The 20653-nt window shown below is 46.1% G+C and overlaps 2 protein-coding genes across 2 annotated transcripts in view; one reads left to right on the forward strand and one right to left on the reverse strand.

Moving 5' to 3' along the window:
• The window catches only part of LOC127604166 (gamma-enolase), a 34218-nt gene extending 29338 nt beyond the window's left edge, over positions 1 to 4880 (reverse strand). Inside the window, exon 1 of the mRNA XM_052071140.1 lies at positions 4877 to 4880. The gene's annotated coding sequence lies outside the window, so the exon portion shown is untranslated. The remainder of the gene's footprint in view (positions 1 to 4876) is intronic.
• chd4a (chromodomain helicase DNA binding protein 4a) overlaps positions 1 to 20653 on the forward strand; it is a 30402-nt gene that overhangs the window by 4567 nt on the left and 5182 nt on the right. The window contains exons 5-30 of the mRNA XM_052070968.1: positions 4500 to 4618; positions 4737 to 5002; positions 5088 to 5218; positions 6597 to 6738; positions 6851 to 7017; positions 8021 to 8254; positions 8329 to 8532; positions 10350 to 10558; positions 10767 to 10898; positions 10979 to 11078; positions 11645 to 11836; positions 12618 to 12818; positions 13102 to 13239; positions 13305 to 13426; positions 13508 to 13681; positions 15488 to 15629; positions 15701 to 15832; positions 16280 to 16397; positions 16483 to 16607; positions 17447 to 17539; positions 17638 to 17776; positions 17866 to 18035; positions 18618 to 18795; positions 18880 to 18969; positions 19132 to 19223; positions 19573 to 19706. Coding sequence (XP_051926928.1) covers positions 4500 to 4618; positions 4737 to 5002; positions 5088 to 5218; positions 6597 to 6738; positions 6851 to 7017; positions 8021 to 8254; positions 8329 to 8532; positions 10350 to 10558; positions 10767 to 10898; positions 10979 to 11078; positions 11645 to 11836; positions 12618 to 12818; positions 13102 to 13239; positions 13305 to 13426; positions 13508 to 13681; positions 15488 to 15629; positions 15701 to 15832; positions 16280 to 16397; positions 16483 to 16607; positions 17447 to 17539; positions 17638 to 17776; positions 17866 to 18035; positions 18618 to 18795; positions 18880 to 18969; positions 19132 to 19223; positions 19573 to 19706 — 3944 coding nt within the window. The remainder of the gene's footprint in view (positions 1 to 4499; positions 4619 to 4736; positions 5003 to 5087; positions 5219 to 6596; positions 6739 to 6850; positions 7018 to 8020; positions 8255 to 8328; positions 8533 to 10349; positions 10559 to 10766; positions 10899 to 10978; positions 11079 to 11644; positions 11837 to 12617; positions 12819 to 13101; positions 13240 to 13304; positions 13427 to 13507; positions 13682 to 15487; positions 15630 to 15700; positions 15833 to 16279; positions 16398 to 16482; positions 16608 to 17446; positions 17540 to 17637; positions 17777 to 17865; positions 18036 to 18617; positions 18796 to 18879; positions 18970 to 19131; positions 19224 to 19572; positions 19707 to 20653) is intronic.

The following is a 20653-nucleotide window of genomic DNA, read 5'->3' on the forward strand; positions in this document are numbered from 1 at the left end:
GCTATTAGAGACAAATTTGTTGGAGTAAAAACAGTTTCAATGCTTATTGGGGAGTTAGGAGGAACAACCAAATCCTAAAAAAATGGAAAGGAAGAACAAAAGTAAGACTTCTTTTTGAAGAATGCCGTTGTCATTGGATTTTTCTCAAAGCTTAAAGGGGCAAAATTGACACAATTGAGAAATCGCATTTCTGTGGAAATGTTTGGCTACTTGATCAGGCCGACGCTGACACGACATCTGATGCACTTCAGAAACAAAAGGCCTCTCTTATTTATGTGTGTGTGTGTGTGTGTGTGTGTGTGTGTGTGTGTGTGTGTGTGTGTGTGCGCGCGCTCTTATTGTCAAAGTTGTGGTTGTGTTGCACCTGTTCAAGCCGGTTGTGTTGCGGTGCTGTAAGTGGACTCATTCACTCAAACAGTGTGTGTGTTTGAATGCTGTAAATGGAGTATGTGTTGCACTAAGTAGTAGAAGGTGTCGCAATCTTGAAAAAAAGATGGTGTGAACGGCAAACGTGTAAAAACTAACAAGAAAAAAAACTCTGAAGATCAGCTTGAGCCTTGGAGCGAGTCACTGTCGCTCATGGCGCGTTTCTTCATACTGTATTTTTACAACCATACGACGCACAGTATTAAAAGGTGGAGTGTCAGTTCTGGGTGCTATTTCTGGATTTAACGCATACACAAAGCGCATTGTATTATTGAACGCTGGCTTGGGAAAATGTACACTAGTTTTAAAAAAAATGTTTTTGTATATGGTTTTAAAAAGAGAGTGGGAGCAAAACTGAGCCTTATTTAACAATGTACTCTCATTATTAAAAGAAAAAAGAAAAAAAGAAAAGTATCCTCATCCACAAATCCATCAAAGTCCTCATCTTCTGTCTCAGAAATGAACAGCTGAGCAAGTTCTCCATCCAACACGCCAGGTTCCCTCGCGTCATTTTCGGAGTCAGTCTCGTTGCCGCTTGGCTCCTCGCAAATGTTGCCGCGCTTTTTTTTGCGAAAGCTGGAACAACAGTGCAAGCGGACACGCTAGCCCAAGCGGCCACAATCCATTCATAAATTGTGGCGTGACTCTCCTGACGATGCCTCCCTGTCTTATTAATTCATTCACTCCCGAAGACGTTGATAAACGTCTTTTCAGACTTGGTCCGGAATTGGCTGGTACTGAATGAGTTAAAGCTGTGTTTGCTTTTGACTCCGGCTGGAAACTTTTCTTTCGGCTTAAAAATCACAGAGGGTGGCCATTTCTGTCCATTCTCATGCGCTGTTGTGCATATCGCTACCGTGCTGGTCCCTTTCTTCTCCACACTGTGGTTCACCTCATCCGTGTTGGTGATGTAGTTGGGCTGGATGTGTTTCTCGGCAATCTTTTTGTTGTATTTCAAAATGCAAAGTATGCTTGTCCCTCTTCACTTGCCGTAGTCCAAGCCGGCAAGCTCGTAATGTGGAGATCGGTTGAGAGAACAGTTGGCAATGGAAACCAAGTGAGGCTGGCAGAATAAAGGATTAAAATCTCCAAGAAAGTGTTTTTAGCGAATGCAACGCAGAACATTATTTTTTTACTGCAGTACAAGCGGACGTTGGCCAGCTTTTCCTTGTAATCCGCCAGATATTGCTGCGCCACGGTCGTCCTTCTCCTGATGGGTAGATGGCGCCGTTTCATAAAACCAAAGCACCATATATTAGCCGATCTTGAATTCTCTCGCGGCTGTTCGATTCCCATGCTCCTCCGCGTAACTGATAGCTTGCCGTTTAAACTGTGCTTCGTAAGCGTGTCTCTTCGTAGGTGCCATTTTTACACCTACTTGGGGCGTGCCCTTAGTATCCTCTTTCATGCCCACCCTTCCCACTTTTACGTCCGCCTTTCCTCCCTATAAGCAACGTGTTGGCAGAAAATCAGTCAGTCGGGCGGACCACTCATTTAAGTTACAGTGAAACTCCTCTACAACAAAATCATGTTTGCAGCAAGAATTTTTTCACAACGTGGGGTTTTTCACTGTAGCAAATTTGATCTTGGATGTCAACACGCACACACACACACACACACACAAACGTAAGTGTACTCTTTATTTTTATTCCAATAGTGCATGGGTATGAGCATACACTTATTTGACACTTCATATTGTCAGTGTAGAAAGAAGGAAAGAAAGAAAGGGAAAGAAATTGCAAAATTTATGATCAGCATTCACTCTCACTTACATCAATGTCTTGGATAATGTCTTTTATTTTGCTTCCTCCGTCTTTCGTTTTGATCACCTTTACACTCTCTTCCATCCTCAGAGCTTTTCTTGTCCTAGCTGCTTGACATCCAAAGGCCGTTTTGCAGCCATTTTAGCAATGCAACGTTCTTGCTGCGTCTGAAACTAACAACTCAGGTGTCCTTGAGTGTTGTGAAAGGCGCTTAGAAATGTGATTTATTATTATTATTATTATAACAAGTACTTCCTGGACTACTGCACATGTGTAAACCAGTGTGGTGGTTGCTGTTGCCGTTTCCGAACGAAGCAGGAGAGGTCGCTGTTGGATTAGACTTCGTTGTAGTGAATCTCGTCTTGAGGCAAGAGCAGAGAAAAAGATTCTGTATAACACAACAGGGTTTTTTTTCGTTGTATGGGGGGCACGAAAGTGGTAATGGTGTTAATGCATGAGGATTTTTTCACACTAGGGTTGTTTTCTGCCCATGTAGGTTTCATTGTACAGAAGTTTCACTGTACAACAATATTCACAGATTTTGGAACTCGGTGCGTACACAAGGAGGCTCGCATTATTAGGCGTCCCATCCGTTTTGGAGAAAATCTAAGACTTTGATGTGCATCTCGTGGTGGTGAAAATGCAGGAGTACATTTGTGAATAAATGATCATTTTGCTCTCAAAAGCCCTTTCTCAGTCACGCCTTGGTCGTTTTGTAGCCTGAAGTTTCACAAAACCAAAAAAATTAGCTTGCTGTTTCTTTTCACTAAAAGCTCAGTTTCTTGACTTTTGCGGTGAGAAGGCAGTGTTTTGGGGTGAGCCACGTTCGACTGCTGATTACTTAGGACTGAAAAAAGCTAGAAAGCATTTTTTTGACTGGTGAAGGAAGATAGTCTACTGTTTTTGTGTGCGTGTGTGTTTAGTACCTGTGCTGTATTGTGTGGGTCTTGCAGGAGCCAGCAAAATGCGGTTAAAAAAAAACCCCGTCTGGCACTGTGGGGAACTCTGCTTTGGAGGGAAGGAGTCAAGAGAGTCCGGTCATGACCTGCCTTCTTGGCTTACTGTGTGGAATCAGCGCCCCGTGGTAGCAAAGTCCAGATTTTTGCTGACGAGATGGTCAAATGCATCACATCTTGGGAAAACGTTGAACACGAGCAAAGCTCGTTTTGGCCTCTAGTTGACAATCGAGACTTTTCAGCTAAAGGCACACTTTTGGGATGTAAAATTGATGTCAGGTTAACAAAAAAAAAAGAAAAAAACACGGTCGTGTCAAGATGACATTCTGTCTGAGCCGTGTACAAGGTCTTCCCCTTGGGCTCCACCTTTGTGGTGCCATAATATCAGAAATGGCTTCTTGGCTGTGTGAATTTGACAAAATAACTTTGGCTTTTTGTCTCTTTGTCTCACCTGTCATGGACGCCATATGAGCCATGGTTAAACAAAGAGCCAGGCCAGCCAATTGGGGGCCTCCTACTTAATGACACTTACTGAGAGGTGGGGGGTGTTGCGTGTGTCTGGGGCGTGTAATGCATATATTCAGTTTCCATGGCAACCTTTCTGCCTGCATTTTGTGTTCTTGACCCCACCCCTCTTCTCCCCCTCCTCGTTTGGTAATTTTTTTTTTTAAATTCATTTGTTCAGGTGCCCTCATTGCAGCTTCTTGAATACTGCAAAATGAAAACTGGGCAGAATTTACTCATGCCTTGGATTGACTTGCACGCGTACAAAAATATTTGTTGTGGTCAAACGTTGCCTGAAACAATAGAAATCATCTGAATGTATTGGGGCATGAAATGTATATATTTTTTAACAGAGGAGAATTGTCTTTGGCCCCACAGTGGTGGACTGGTTAGCATGTCCGCCTCGTAGTGCAGAGGTCGCGGATTCGAATCCGGCCTCGGCCTTCCGGTGTGGAGTTTGCATGTTATCCCGGGTACTGTGGTTGCCTCCCACATTCCAAAAACATGCGTAGTAGATGAATTGGACTCTCCAAATTTTCCCGAGGTGAGATTGTGAGTGTGAATGTTTTTTTTTTTTTTTGTCTATGCAACTGACTGGCAACCAGTTGATGGTGTACCTCTCCTACTGTCCCCGAGTCTGCTAGGATCGGCTCCAGGTTCCTCAGCCGCAGGATGCGCGTCGTATGATTTCATCCGATTCCCCCGTCTTGCCACTTTCTTCACGATAGCCGCTCATTGGCGAAATGGCAACGAACGGGACGCTTGCCACATCAGGAATTGCGACAGGACATACCGAGGCTGAGTGGAACTGTTGCAATGATGCTTTGTGACCTTTGCGCTTTCCCTCCAGGAGCCCAAATCGTCCTCCCAACTACTGGAAAACTGGGGCATGGAGGACATTGATCACATCTTCACCGAGGAGGACTATCGCTCTCTCACCAACTACAAGGCCTTCAGTCAGTTTGTCAGGTAGACACTCGCATCTTCCCGCCGTTGCATCCTTCAGAGAATTCACCACTCTCAACAAGTGAAATTGTCAACTAATTCGTGTGCAACTAAGCAGCCACATTGTGTCGCTTCCATCCAGGCCGCTCATTGCCGCCAAGAATCCCAAAATCGCCGTGTCCAAGATGATGATGGTTCTGGGCGCCAAGTGGCGGGAGTTCAGCACCAACAATCCCTTGAGGGGAGCGGCGGCCGCCAACGCCGCCCTGGCCACAGCAAACGTGCCTGCCGCCGTGAACAACATGGTGGCCGAGGCTGCCCCGCCCCCCGCGCCTGCCCCACTGCCGTCAGAGCCCCAGCAGCCTCCCGCGCCTCCTCTTCGCAAGGCCAAGACCAAAGAGGGCAAAGGTACGGACGACTTGGATAGAGCTTCATGTCGCCGGAGATCGGCTATTCTGCTCGGCTGACCGCGGCTTTCTTCGGACGGGTGCAGGTCCCAACGCCCGCAAGAAGTCGAAAGCTACTCAGAAGCCGCAAGACAAGAAGAACAATGCAAAGACCAAGAAAGTGGCTCCTCTGAAAATCAAGCTGGGAGGCTTCAACAGCAAGAGGAAGCGCTCATCGGTACGAGACCGGCGCCTTTTATGGCAGCCTTTCTCCATTTTCGTGAGCCGCTCGTCATCCTAACGACAGTCAAACAGCTTCCCAAAAAGTCATAAATGAGTATAGCTAAAGATGCTTTTTTTTTTTTTCGCTTGAAAATGTCAATCTTAGGAGAATAAATTTGTATTTTTAGAATCGGAATTAGAATCACCTTTATTGTCATTGTATAGCAAACAACAAAATTTGGGTGCCACTCCATAGTGCATTCTGAAAAAAACAAAACAAAATATATAAATAAATAGAATAGAATCCATTAAAAGAGCGCTGCGATATTGTGATGTTAAAAATACAAATATAACGAGGTTGGCAAGTAATATTTTAGGTGATGAAAAATACAATACAATACAATACATGCTGATTTATATAGCGCTTTCACAACAGCGGCAGCTGTAACAAAGCGCTTTACAAAACAGTTAACATAAGGTAAAATAATAAACACAACACATAACATAAAACACAGACAGTCGTGCAGTCCTAACCACTTTTCCGTCACACGCTTTGTTGTTTGAAGCGGTTTGAGATGAAAGAGGAGAGAATCAAAGTGTCCTTTAACCAGTGGATCAGAGACGTCATGCTCAAAATGTGCACACGTCGGCTACAAGCTAAGTTTCAAAGTCAACAAGAAGCTGTAGCATCCATTGACGAAAAAAGAGATTGGTTAACTTCTCCTGTCCCAATGAAATCCATTTCAATTCCAAGCGGTGACTCACGGTTCCAAATATGCATCGGCGCTCTTCGCCAATGCTCCTCTCTCCTCATCCTCAACTTCAGCGGCCATCCATCCAGCCGCACCAACGGCAACTGTCCAACAGCGCTGACATAGCCACTGAACAAATCGGGGTTGTGAAAAATGCTGCCCATTACTGGCGCAAAAAACACAAGCGCCCCAGGTCTGTCCAGCACCGACAGTCAATGGCGCCGACATTCCTCCCAATCAAAATCTGTGCTGGTACAGGCGTGCTGCCGAGTCACGAGTCAAAATGTCAAATATGCAAAACACGTTTTTGTGTGGCGAGAAAAAAGGAGTGAAAAATGCACTTTCATGCCCCCCGTCACACACACACACACACGTCATGTTGGGTTTATGTGATGTCACAACTCACAACCGTAGTTGTGAGTTTTTCAATTGACACAAAGCTCATGCGATAGGAAGAGCCTTTGTTGTTGAGCCTGTTTGTTTTATTGGCCCTAAATGTTGACAGGCACTTTGAAATGATGTCACATCATTTTTTGCGGGCCCGCAAACAACACCTCACCGACTCGGGTGGGGGGGTCCAGAAAAATGTTGAGAGAGAGAGAGACACGCACTTGAAGGGTTTTCTGTGGATTCTGGTTTCAGAGTGAGGAGGACGAGCCCGATGTGGACAGCGACTTTGAGGACGGCAGCATGAACAGCGTCTCTGTCTCGGAAGGCTCCAACAGCCGCAGCAGTCGCAACAAAAAGAAGCCTTCGTCCAAGGCCAAGCCCAAGAGGAAGAAAGGTAACGTGTCAGAACACGCCTCTGCACGAGTGCAACTTGTCCGTGCAAGAAAACGGTCGCTTTGAGCCGAGACAAAAAAAAAAACAAAGACAGTTTTCTTTTCTCCACAAAGCCGAGGATGCGGATGGTTATGAGACGGACCACCAGGACTACTGCGAGGTGTGTCAGCAGGGTGGCGAGATCATCCTATGCGACACGTGTCCCAGGGCCTACCACATGGTCTGCCTGGACCCCGACATGGAGAAAGCCCCTGAGGGCACCTGGAGCTGCCCGCACTGCGTAAGCAAAACTGGCTCCTTTTCTGTCCTCGGTCTGCGGATGCCACCTTCTGTGTTTGGAAATGGCCAAACTTGGGTGCTAAACTCATTTTTTGCCACGGGTCACATGGGAGTTAACTCATTCAGTACCAGCCAAATCTCGACCAAGCCTGAAAAGACGTTCAGAAACGTCTTTGGGAGTGAATGAGTTACAGTGGTCTAAAGTGCCTCATGTGGTTGTGTAAAAAAATGCTCCGGTGTTGGAATGGACTTGTAAAGGGGTTCTGTTGGAATGAAATGACAAGAAACGGTGACAGGAGGAGACAAAAGGGGGAGGGGAATGGATCTGTATGCAAACGTGCCTTGGTGACTGACCAGTTCCTTGTGCATCAAAGCGTCACAACGATAACATTTTTAACACCACGGGCGTAAGCAAATGTATCCAGCGCAGCTATTTTGAGACTCATCGTCTCAAAACCATCCGCGTGTTCAATCTAGAGGTAACGTAATGCTGCACCACTCCCGCAGAATGAATGAAGAGGCTGCGTTTTCTTTCCTCAAGCTGTTTTCAACCGCGATTAATCATGCGAACAATAAGGAATCGTATTGATTAGTGCAAAAAAAAAAGGTGAAATTGACTATTTGCCCAACGACATATTAACTCATGCAAACCCAAAGACGTTTTTAAACGTCTTTTCAGACTTGGTGCAGAATTGGCTGGTACTAAATGAGTTAAGATAAGAAAACCTTTATTTGTCTCACAATGGAGAAATGCTCAATTTACAGCAGTAAAATTAAGAAATGGCCTGACAGTAGTCGGCAGGGGCGAGCGGCAGTTCCTCTCATTCTTGCAGCGCGGGTGTCTCTGGCTGAAGGAGCTGCCCAGTCCTATCAGGGTGGCCTAGGAGGGAGTGTGGTGTCCGTCCATCATAGCTGTTGGTTTAGCTAGCATCCTGGGTAACAAATTGAGTTTGAAATGAAAAGTCATGGCGATCCGCGGTAAGCAAGTTGCCCCCGCTGTGCAGGAGAAGGAGGGCATCCAATGGGAGGCGAGGGAGGAGCCGTCGGAAGGCGAGGAGGACAACGGCGATGCCGGGGAGACGGAGGAAGACGACCACCACATGGAGTTCTGCAGGGTGTGCAAAGACGGCGGCGAGCTTCTTTGCTGCGACTCCTGCCCGTCGTCCTACCACATCCACTGCCTCAACCCGCCTCTGCCCGAGATCCCCAACGGCGAGTGGATCTGCCCACGCTGCCTGGTGAGCGTGCGCTCGCAACGACGCCGACTCCGCCTATTGCCAGCCCTCAGCAAGACTATTCCCTCCTACCGCAGTGCCCCCCGATGAAGGGGAAGGTCCAGAAGATCCTGACGTGGCAGTGGGGAGAACCTCCGCCCCCGACGCCTGTACCCCGCCCACCGGACCTCCCGGCGGACGCACCCGACCCCGCCCCGCTGGCAGGGCGGCCTGAGCGAGAATTCTTCGCCAAATGGTACAATATGTCCTACTGGCACTGCTCTTGGGTCACTGAGCTGCAGGTGAGTGCCAATACAGGAAATTGCCACCATTTGTTGACAACAATGGAAGGAATTGACCCCCCCCCCCCCCCCCACGCGCTTTCTTTTCATAATTACTGCATGTACACTACATCAACAAATATCAAGCTGCAGATGATTATACAGTCATACCTCGGTTTCCGACCATAATCCGTTCCAGAAGGCTGTTAGAAAACCAAAACCACTCTATTTAAAAAAAAAAATCTTTATTGAACACGTCTGCTCACAATGGAACGCTGCATGAGGAAGCGTCGCTTCCTTGGGTAGACGAGGAAGGCGAGAGGAGTCAAGTGGCGCATTGAAGTGCGCTCAGTTTGGTCGAGAACTGATTTTCGCTCGTAATCCGAGGCATAAAAAAATGTTAAATTTTTGGTCGAAAAACAATTTGGTCGAGAACAGAGACGTTTGAAAACCAAGGTTTGACTATATTTGGAAAAGGAATGCATCGCAAGCGCAGAGATGCTGGTGCGCATGTTGCCACTTACCTAACGCAGTGATCACGTCAGCTGTGTTGGTTATCTTAGGCTTTGGAATAGTCGCTTAGTGGGGTTAAAAAAAAAAAACACTCATGCGTCCAGGATGGCAACCCAGCTAAAATTGGCTCCATCTCAACAAAATCACTTGAACATATACAGGTACAGTAAATATTTTCTAGTAAGGAATCATATTTGCACTGTCCAATACTTCCTTATAAAATAATTTCCTGATGGGGGAAACGAGCGTGGTACATGTCATTTTTGAACATGCAAGTATGTGAACAAAACACATATGTAACAACACAAGCAATGAAATGCAAAAATAAATGCGCCTAACACTGTTTATAACACAAAAAAGTGTATGAACAAAATACAATATAACAAACTTGGGACTATTTGCTCTAAAATAAGACGAGTAACGGACCCGTTGGCTTTTCTTTCCACTATCTCACTGTCTCTCACTCGCCACCCAAGACAGCGTTGCTCAGCTGATGTCATGCAATGAACTTATAAAGCCAGCCACGGGACTCTTCGTAGTCCTCGATGGCCATCGTTCGCGCGATGGAACTTGCCTTGTCTCTAATTAGCGCTCCATTTAGCGTAAGGTTTTTAGCATGATAACAAGTAAAGCATTCCAGGAAACGTTCGTTTATTTTGACTGTCCGTCGAGCCGCAAGCAATTTACTCTGAGCAGATAATCGGATGCATTCCACTCTATCTTCCACGGATCTAGCTACAGTATCTACACACATAGACGGTGAGGTCCCTCTTGACCAATGGGAGGCCAGGATGATGCTCCGTAAGCCAATGGCAGAGCAGCTATGAGTATGTTGCGTTTAGGAAACTCGGAGCTCTGAGTGAAATAAAAATCATTCACCATTCTAGTAAAACTCATGCTAATAGAGTCACTTAGATGTCGCCGTTTTGTATCCAATGAGAGTAAATAGCGGCGCGGACAGAGTTATTCCATAGTATCAAGCCGGACTTGCTTGTGTTTGCGCCACTGCATGCATCTGTATGGCTTCCGGGTTCCGGGTAGTGGAAATTCTGTTGTTCTGAATTGATCGTTAATGTGACATCATAGTCGAAATTGTAATCCATGGGTTTTTAGTCAGGGTGAGGAAATTTCCTTTTGAAAGAACTCCGTACATGGGAATATTTACTGTACTATTTAATTCAGTCAGTCTCAATTCTTTATTTATTTGACTAATTTCAGCATTATAATGTCCTATTTTTCTTGTTTAAAAAAAAACAAAACACTACACATCACACTTTTCCGCCCAACAGTCACGGTGACCTTTTACACTGTCCGTCCTCCACCAGCTGGAGCTCCACTGTCAGGTGATGTTCCGGAACTACCAGAGGAAGAACGACATGGACGAGCCGCCGCCTATCGACTTTGGCGACGGGGAGGAAGACAAAAGCGACAAGAGGAAGAACAAGGACCCCATGTATGCGCAGCTGGATGAGAAGTTCCTCCGATTTGGGATCAAAATGGAGTGGCTGATGATCCACCGCATCCTCAACCACAGGTTGTCTCACACACACACACACACACACACACACACACACACACACACACACACACACACACACACACACACACACACACACACACACACACACACACACACACACACACACACACACTAAAGCCACTTTGAAAGAACCTCTTTCACGAGGAAGCAAAATGTGGGCTGTTAAGCTTTTTATTGAGGTGGCTCTTGGTGTGTCTTCCAGTGTGGACCGCAAGAATAACGTGCACTACCTGATCAAGTGGCGGGAGCTGGCGTACGACCAGGCCACATGGGAGGCGGATGACATGGACGTTCCAGAGTTTGACACCTTCAAGCTGCAGTACTGGAACCACAGGTGTGCTTCTCCCGGTGAAGCCTTTCGGTCACCTTTGGCTGTCCGGCTGCTAACATGGATGGAACTTGCTTCTTTCGCAGAGAACTGATGATGGGTGACGATGGCAAACCCGGAAAGAAGATCAAGGTGAAAGGACGTGTCAAGCGTCTGGACAGACCGCCAGAGAACCCCGTTGTTGATGTATGCACACTTTGGATATTATGTGTAGATCTCAGTATGTTTCCATTCATAGGCATGAATAAGCACGGCGAGTGACTTTTTAAAGAGTTAGCTTATTTTATGTCAAGTAAGCCAATCACAGGGAAATGAATTGCTGTGCAACCCGTGTTTGAGAGATTATTCATTATGAACATTTTTTTAAACATTTATTTTAAGAATATTATTATTCATATTTATGATTATTTCTTGTTTGCACAAGGCAGTCAAACTCTGGTTTAGATATCACTTGCACAAGGGGAGAAAAAAAACTGAAGCAAATTGACCTTTTTACAAAATTATTTTTAATTCAGTGTGTGTTTGCATTGTTGTTGTTGTTTTTTTTTTTAAATCGTGTGTTTTGGAATTAGTGCTACAGCACACCTGCATTCATCTTCTCCAATAACAAAGTGCAGTCTCAATACAAAGTCGTTCCTTTTAAAAAGATCCAAGCTATCATCTTTGGTGCCAGAAAATGATTTGATTTGTATTCTGCTGCTGCTGGCTTATGGGTTTTTTGTTTTTTTGTTTTTTGGTCATTTTGTGGCCAGCCCACCATCAAGTTCGATCGTCAACCCGAGTACCTGGACAGCACGGGCGGGACGCTGCACCCCTACCAGCTGGAGGGCCTCAACTGGCTGCGCTTTTCATGGGCGCAAGGAACCGACACCATCTTGGCCGACGAGATGGGACTGGGCAAGACTGTCCAGACGGCAGTCTTCCTATACTCGCTGTACAAAGAGGTGTGTGGTGCTTGGAAGAATAACGCGCTCTATTCTCTTTTACTTGATGAGAACATGGAGAAAGAGAGAGAGAGGCCGCAGTTAAACGAGTTGTAAAGCATGCAACAGTATTTGGCACACTTTGGACTTGAAGTCCCCTTGATGATTGCCGCTTTTGTTATGGTTCTGAATATGGAGATGGGTTTAGCGCAGGGGATGAGCTGTTGTAATGCAATGGAAAGCTGCATGAAACAATTTACCTTCTCGCTCAATTCAAAGCCTTGATGTAACCATTCTTTAAAAAAAAAATGCAATACCGCAAAACAACAGAATTGCTTGACAGATTTAATTAAGTCTAATTAAAGAACATCCATATGTCCCTCGCAACCTTTTGGTGTTGTCAGTAGAATAAGTCCCCCCCCCCCCCCCCCAAAGTGTTGCATGGAGCATCACCATGACGAAGGAGTGATGACCAAGGTTGCTTTCGCTTGAACAGCCATTTTGTGCGAAGCCAATTTGGCAACATCAAACCGGTCATCCGTCACTCAAGGCTGATGGGTTGTGCAAGTGCTGCCACCTAGAGGTGGGAGGTTGAAATGCACCTTGCCGCACAGCAGCAGGAAGCTTCAAATATCGCTTCTTCGGATTCAGTTTGCGTTCGCTGCATCTTTATGAAGGAAAATTGAATCGCAAAAGTATCAGCAAGTCACGTGTCTTGACCGCCTGCAAAATCAACCGAGCCGAACTTCCTCGGTTTGTCTGAAATGACGAAGGACGCTTGCCCTCTTCTCGGCACCCCCAGGGTCACTCCAAGGGTCCCTTCCTGGTCAGTGCGCCGCTCTCCACCATCATCAATTGGGAGAGGGAGTTTGAGATGTGGGCGCCCGACATGTACGTGGTGACGTACGTTGGCGACAAAGACAGCAGGGCCGTCATCCGAGAGAACGAGTTCTCCTTCGAGGATAACGCAATCCGGGGAGGGAAGAAAGCGTCCAGGATGAAGGTGGGTGCCGCTGATTTATACGCCGTTACTTTGAGAGTCTGTCATGAAAAGCCTCAAGCTCACACAATTGTCCAAATATGAGGCAACCGGCGGTTCCTTCAAGCTGTTTTGGGGGCTCTAAATGGGGACTTGGCTGTACAGCATATTGTACAAACCCATAAATAGCCCAAGTAGATATACTGATTGCTTAATAATTGGTGATGTAGCTGTGTAATGAACGGCATACTTGAACAATTGGTTGATGCTTATGATGTTTTTTTGTTTTGTTTTTTTCCCAAACCAGAAAGACTCGTCCATCAAGTTCCACGTCCTGCTGACTTCGTACGAGTTAATAACCATCGACATGGCCATCCTGGGCTCCATCGACTGGGCCTGTTTGGTGGTGGACGAGGCCCACAGGCTGAAGAACAACCAGTCCAAGGTATGGACGCCGCTTCGCCGCCGTCCAGTCCCGATGGCCGTTAAAGCTGCTGTGGTTGCCCACAGTTTTTCCGCGTGCTGAACAACTACCCCCTGCAACACAAACTGCTGCTCACCGGAACGCCGCTGCAAAACAACCTGGAGGAGCTTTTCCACCTGCTCAATTTCCTCACGCCTGAGAGGTTCAGGTAAGCACTGCCGCGGCGACCTTCTCTGCTCTCTGGGGCTCGACTGCGCGCCGACTGACGCCAAGGGATTTGCGTGGGCAGCAACCTGGAGGGCTTCCTGGAGGAGTTTGCTGACATCGCCAAAGAGGACCAAATCAAGAAGCTGCACGACATGCTGGGGCCGCACATGCTCAGGAGGCTCAAGGCCGACGTCTTCAAGCACATGCCCTCCAAGACCGAGCTCATTCTGCGGGTGGAGCTCAGCCCGCAGCAGAAGTCAGTCACTCAAAGCAGACGCCATGAAATAATGATCTCCTCGTTTCAAGTTACACACTTGTACTTGCCCTGATGAGTTGAAAGCAAAGAAGACTTTATTGCGTTTGTGTGAATGGCAATGCTAATTGTACCTTTTGCCATGTAGCGGGAGAGCGTTCACAGGCACTGCCTGTTGTCGTACGCCGCTGCCATAGATAGATGAAGAGAAGTTATCAAACAAATAATTCGTGGGTCAACTAGATGCCTACAATGGACCAGGATTATCATGGGTTTTTGTTTCTTTTTAACCATGTGTAGCATTTTAAAATCATAAAGCTACAAATTTTGAAATTTTATTTAAAAATATATATATACTACAACAAAGTTGAAATATGTTATTGTTCCAATGGGAAAAAATAGCAAAAATGGCTCCTTTCTGGAGACATGCTTCCAATGTTATAACTTGCTGTTGGTTCAGTGAACTGAGTCGCTGCTTTATTAAATAAGTTTGTGGTGCAGCTCCGAAAAAAGGTGAGCTGTGGTGTTAATTTTTTAAAACAGTCTCAACAAATACAGGCACGTCTTTGTCTCTGTGCTTATTCCTTTCGACTCGAGGGGCGTTCAAGACCGCCTCCAAAAAACGTAAACTAGCGATTACTTCAATGAAATGACAAAAATTGAAAATAATACATCAAAACTGAAAAGCAAGAGAGGATATCACAAAATAAATTATATAGCCCCCCCTTGCAGAATTTATATTGTGATTTCATAATTTGTGAATACACAACAAAGGAGTAAATAACTTCGACTGACATCTGATCGTACTGTGGAGCTAAGATCAAGGCAATGCCAATGCGTTTTTCGGAGGCGGTCATGAACGCCTCTCGAGTCGAATGGAAGAGAAGGCACAGAGACGGACAAAGACTCACCTGTATTTGTTGAAAAAACGATAGCTGTGGTTTTATTTATTTTTTTAAATGCAAATTTTATTAATGGTTTTCACAGTCTCAACAAATACAGGTACTGTGCGTCTTTGTCCGTCTCCTGCTTTCTCTACTTCCGTTCCACTCGAGAGGCGTTCATGGCCTCTGATAAACAAATGAATTATTACATGTACTTCAATGAAACCACGAAGAAAATCAAGGGAGGAAATCACTAAATAAATTCTGTCGGGAGGATATAGAATGCGTTTTGTGATTTCCTCGCTTGATTTTCTGTTTTGATGCATTATTTTCAATTTTCGTAATTTCATTGAAGTACAGTAAGTTAATTAAGATTTTTCAGAGGCGGTCATGAACGCCTCTCGAGTTGAATGGAAGGAGAGTAGCACCATCTAGTGGAGGCATTGTAGATTGCACCTCATAATGCGAGGCATCCAATGTATGAAAGAAATTTATAAAATAACCATTCATTGAAGGTGCACCTCATAATCCAGTGCGTATTTTAGTGCGGAAAATACGGTATGTCATTTTTTAAAATAGAGTAAAAACATTTTAACACGTTAATAAAACAAGTCCTAAGCTTTTCTAGGTTTATATTTATTTCAAAGTGTAATTTAAAAATAAATATTCAAGGTGAATATCAGGTTACTATTTTCACTTTTAAAGATTTGTAATTAAACTGCATGTTTTTTTAGTGGGAAGTGTTAACTAAAATATGAATTGCGTTTAGAAATGTTACCTTTTGAAATGCAGTCAAATATGAGGTCAAAGTGAAATATGTATATTTTTCTCCGGGTTAATTTCAGTAGATTTTCTGACGCAATTACATAAGGCAGGATGACTTGTGCTGAGACTGACAACATTTCACTGTGTGACGTGTCCACAGGAAGTACTACAAGTTCATCCTGACCAGGAACTTTGAAGCTCTCAACACCAAAGGAGGTGGCAACCAGGTGTCACTGCTCAACGTGGTCATGGACCTCAAGAAGTGCTGCAACCACCCTTTCCTCTTCCCCGGAGCCGCAATGGTACGACTCCAGCGTCTGGGTAGGCGCGAAGAGCCACGTCTTGATTGGCTGTCGCCTTCCTCTGTTAACAGGAAGCTCCCAAGCTGCCCAACGGGATGTACGACGGCAGCTCGCTCATCAAGGCTGCCGGCAAGCTGATGTTGCTGCAGAAGATGATGAGGAAATTGAAAGAAGGAGGACACAGAGTGCTCATCTTCTCGCAGGTGAGACCTCAACCAGACGGAGCTGGACAGTCACCATCCAGTTAAGAGTCCGTGAACAGGAATTATGGGGGAGGGGCTTAGTCCTTCTTCTACATCTGTCAGGAAAAGCCTCCACGGCTGTGCCCTCGATCTTTGTCCCATCTCGTAAAGAGCTCAGCTGAGAATATACGGTCTTCTAAAGTTGCCAGCGTCAAAGTTAGGAGCCCCCAGAGCTTTTCAATTAACGCCGTGACCCGCATTAAACCACGACCTAGCAAGGGTTTCCTGCATGTTGGAACGGAGCGGCCTGGATTCCGCTCGGTGTACCTTCAAGCATCGATTTTTGTCGCGAGCGATCACGTGACATCATGCGACATTGTGGTCAGCGTTCAGAAAGTCTGCTTTTATGGGATTGGAGTTTGGGAGTGGATTCAGCAGCAAGCCTATCCCTTGCGTGCCTACCCGCAGATGACCAAGATGTTGGACCTCCTGGAGGACTTCCTGGAGAACGAAGGCTACAAGTACGAACGCATTGACGGCAGCATCACGGGAGGAATGAGACAGGAAGCCATCGACCGCTTCAACGGTAGGAGACGCCACTTGGTGACTCTCATTTCATGTGCCGATCGACTCGACCCTGGTGATTGATGCGATGTCATGGAACCGCTCAGCTCCCGGCGCTCAGCAGTTTGCCTTCCTGCTGTCCACGAGGGCTGGAGGGCTTGGCATCAATCTGGCCACCGCCGACACAGTCATCATCTACGACTCGGACTGGAATCCTCACAATGACATTCAGGTAAACCACAGCCTTTGGCTTCTCATGAAACCCTAATTTTGTTTGATCGACAAATTGTCGTATTTTCCGCACTAAAAGGCGCACCTATTTTCGCGCCTTCCATTTTCTTAAAAGCTCACAGCGCGCCTTCAAATCCGATGCGCCTTTTGTGTGCTCATTCCGGTAATGTGTCAACCCGAAAATGGCCCCTTGTTCAAGACATGCTGACAACACAGAGTTCAAACTTAAGGTGATCGGTTTCGGAGTTGAACACGGAAATAGAGCAGAGGCAAGAGAGTTCAAAGTTAATGAGTCAACGTTCTAACTTGTTGTTGGTTAAGTGAACTGTCAATGATTTATTAAATACGTTTTACGGACATCTCATCGTAAGTACAGTGCATATAAATCGGGGTGTAGTGTAGTGTAGTGTTCAGTTGGCATTTCCTTGAGCGTAGCTCCATCTAGTGGATGCATTGTAGATTGCGTCTTATAATGCGGTGTGTCCAGTACATGAAAAAATTGACAAAATAGGCCATTCGTTGAAGGTGCGCCTCATAATCCGGTGCGGCTTTTAGTGTGAAAAATACGGTGGTTAATTTATTAGCTTTAGGCTATTCCTTCATTGGTCCGGGTCTTTTTTATTTTTATTTATTTATTTTTTGCTCTGGTGCACTTTTTAGTTGCAGCTCATTTTGTTTTTCTCACGCGCTGTGATTCACCCTTGGGTGTTGCACATCTTGTCTTCATGTGATTCCTTCTGAATTTTAACTTGTTTTATCATTTTCACTTGCCGGCATTCCCTTGTGGCCGTGTCTCATTTTCTTTTCTTTTTTTTTGTGTGTGTTTCCTGCGATTCCAAGGCTTTCAGCAGAGCTCATCGAATCGGTCAGAACAAAAAAGTGATGATCTACCGTTTCGTCACCAAGGCCTCGGTGGAGGAGAGGATCACGCAGGTAAGGAGGGGAGACGCCCCTCCCCGGGTGGGCGCTTCTCGTCCTCCCCGTTGAGCCCGTCGGTTTATGTCTCCGCCCCTTCTCGTCTCCCCCGTCAGGTTGCCAAGAAGAAAATGATGCTCACCCACCTGGTCGTCCGACCTGGCCTCGGCTCCAAGACGGGCTCGATGTCCAAGCAGGAACTGGATGACATTCTCAAGTTTGGGACAGAGGAACTCTTCAAAGACGAGGGCGAGGGTGAGAGTTGGCAGGAGGGAAAAACGCACACACACAGTGCTGAGCCAGGTGAAGTTGAATCATGTGCGCGCATGCTTGCCTTGTTTCAGGTGAGAACAAGGAAGATGACAGCAGCGTCATCCACTACGATGACAAGGCCATCGACCGGCTGCTGGACAGAAACCAGGACGCCACTGACGACACGGAGCTGCAGAGCATGAACGAGTACCTGAGCTCCTTCAAGGTGGCGCAGTATGTGGTGAAAGACGAGGACGAGGAGGTGAGGGAGGGGAGTACCTACCCCATGTGTGAATTTAAAAATCTGTGACGTAGAGTAGATATTTTTGTTTTGTTTGGGCTGGGGGGTGTTTTTTGTTTCGAATGGAGTGTGGATTATTGACAGTCAGGTTTGCCCCCAAACCATATCCACTATATTGGACTTTAGACGGCACACACTATCAGCAAAAGCACTACTTGGGCCAAAATTGGATTGGATTGGATCAAACTTTATTGTCAAATGGACTGTATGTCCATTTGACAATAAATGCACTTCAACATAGTTCCTTGGCAAATCACAAGTTTTGTCAACATGAAGCTGTTCATTTCAAGTCACTGTGTGGTTCCTTCGAGAGTCAGTCTTTGGTTGTTTAGGCCTGGGCACAAAAACAGTAAATTGGTGAATTTGGGAAAGCCGAGCTGCAACTGTGCACTAGTTCAAGGCCCTCCACAGAAGGTGCGCAGCTCTAAATTTGGATTTGCATCCCCTCCAAAAACGCTGACTTAAGTCTGTCAACTCGTGAGGGCATGAAAGATGAGCGACGATTCAGTCGAGGTTGACTATTGGCGATGGGTGTGTTGTCAGGAGGAGGAGGTGCAGCGCGAGATCATCAAGCAGGAGGAGAGCGTGGATCCCGACTACTGGGAGAAGTTGTTGCGCCACCATTACGAGCAGCAGCAGGAGGACTTGGCCCGCAATCTGGGCAAAGGCAAGCGCATCCGCAAGCAGGTCAACTACAACGACGGCTCGCAGGAGGACAGAGGTGAGCCGCCGCCATCCGCCTTTTAAACGTCCCACTAGAGCGCTCGCTAACTGCCTTCTTTTTATCCCCTCTCCTCCCCCGCAGCTGATTGGCAGGATGACCAGTCTGACGGCCAATCGGATTACTCTGTGGCATCCGAGGAGGGAGATGAGGACTTTGACGAGCGATCGGAAGGTAAGAACGCCGGCCGCGTGGTCACAACGTCCGCCTTCGAAGATGAGTTGCTGGCACGTGCTCGACACTTCCGTCAAACAGATTCTGGCTTTGGAGACCTTGTCAACTTGTAACACAAACCATCTTTGTCTTTCAACTTGTCCGTCCGTCTGTCCCACACAGCCAATTCGCGCAGACCGAGCAGGAAGGGCCTGAGGAATGACAAAGACAAGCCGCTGCCCCCCCTGCTGGCCAGGGTGGGCGGCAACATCGAGGTGAGCACCCGCCACCCGCCCAACTCCCCCCCCCCCCCCCCCCACCCCCTCCCCAACCCCCGGCCCTCCGCAATCTCTTACACACTCATACTCTGGCTCTCTCCAAATGTTTTCTCTTTTGATCGTGCTTGCTGACTTTTTTTCTTTCTACTTTTCTTTTCCTCAGTTTATTCTTTTGCTTATTTTCCTTTCCATTTTTACTCGCTCTCTTCATTTGTCATTTTCTTGACTTTCTTTTCTTTGTCCTTTTATTAATGTGGGAATCATTTTCTTGAGTTTTATTTTGTACCGTTCAGTCAAAGCCCACAAGCGTTTTAGCACCCGAATGCTAAGCTGTAACGTCTCACAGGTGCTGGGCTTCAACTCCCGGCAGAGGAAGGCTTTCCTGAACGCCGTGATGCGGTATGGCATGCCGCCGCAGGACGCCTTCACCACACAGTGGTTGGTCCGAGACCTGCGAGGGAAATCTGAGAAAGAATTCAAGTAAGTCTGCTGGGTGCTCACCCTTGATATAGAGTGGGCATACCAGTGCCGTGTTGGCCCAAATATAAGACGGTGTTTTTGGCATTGAAATAAGATAGTCTAGACCAGTGGTCCTCAACTAGAAATGCTGTCGGTCCACTTTTTTTTTTTAATAAGACCAAGGTCCGGTCCCATGCACAGCGGTCACGGGGAGCAGGGCAATATGCCCATTTAGTATGGTCATGCTAAGCTTATACAAATCAACACTCCTCACAATCAACCAATAATGGGGTGCATGAAAATAACAATTATTCACTTTGCCAGTACACAGCAAATAACGAGGGGTATTGTGTTGAGGCACAGGAACTCTTTTATTTTGTTAAGTTGTGTCTGCTTAATAATAGAAATGGCCCTTTTAGGGAAATAAGACACTTTTATTTTAACTTTGTTAAACAGTAGTTGTAATTTTCCCATTAATTTAACAAATACAAAACAAAATACTAATTTTACCAAAATAAATACTAAATATAAAAACAAAAATATCCTTTTCATTTGTACAATTCCCCTTTTCACATCCCTTCTGAAATCACTTAAAAAATATATCAGAAGAGGAGTTAAGAACCATTTTAAATACTGACACAAGGGAGCACAGGAATGTGCAGTGCTTTTCTTCCACTATAGGTGAATGCAATGTCTGAGGCATGCAAATATTATTTGAGGACATCATTGGGATGTTCATTTACCATGTTGCGGCGTTCTGCTATTAAACAGCTGCAAAGTAGACGGCAGCAGAACTGCACACAATCGAAACCTTCCGCGATTCGTTTTGTCTAATTGTCTTGTATGCGGCTCTCCTGGGCTGAAGCTGTGAGCACACTGTGGCGTCGCGCATGGGTCTATTTCCTGACACAATCATCCATTTTGAATGCGTGCTGACGCTTATGTATGGACACACCTTAAGTTCAGAG

Source organism: Hippocampus zosterae, chromosome 7, assembly GCF_025434085.1.
Source record: "Hippocampus zosterae strain Florida chromosome 7, ASM2543408v3, whole genome shotgun sequence".
NCBI lineage: Eukaryota > Metazoa > Chordata > Actinopteri > Syngnathiformes > Syngnathidae > Hippocampus > Hippocampus zosterae.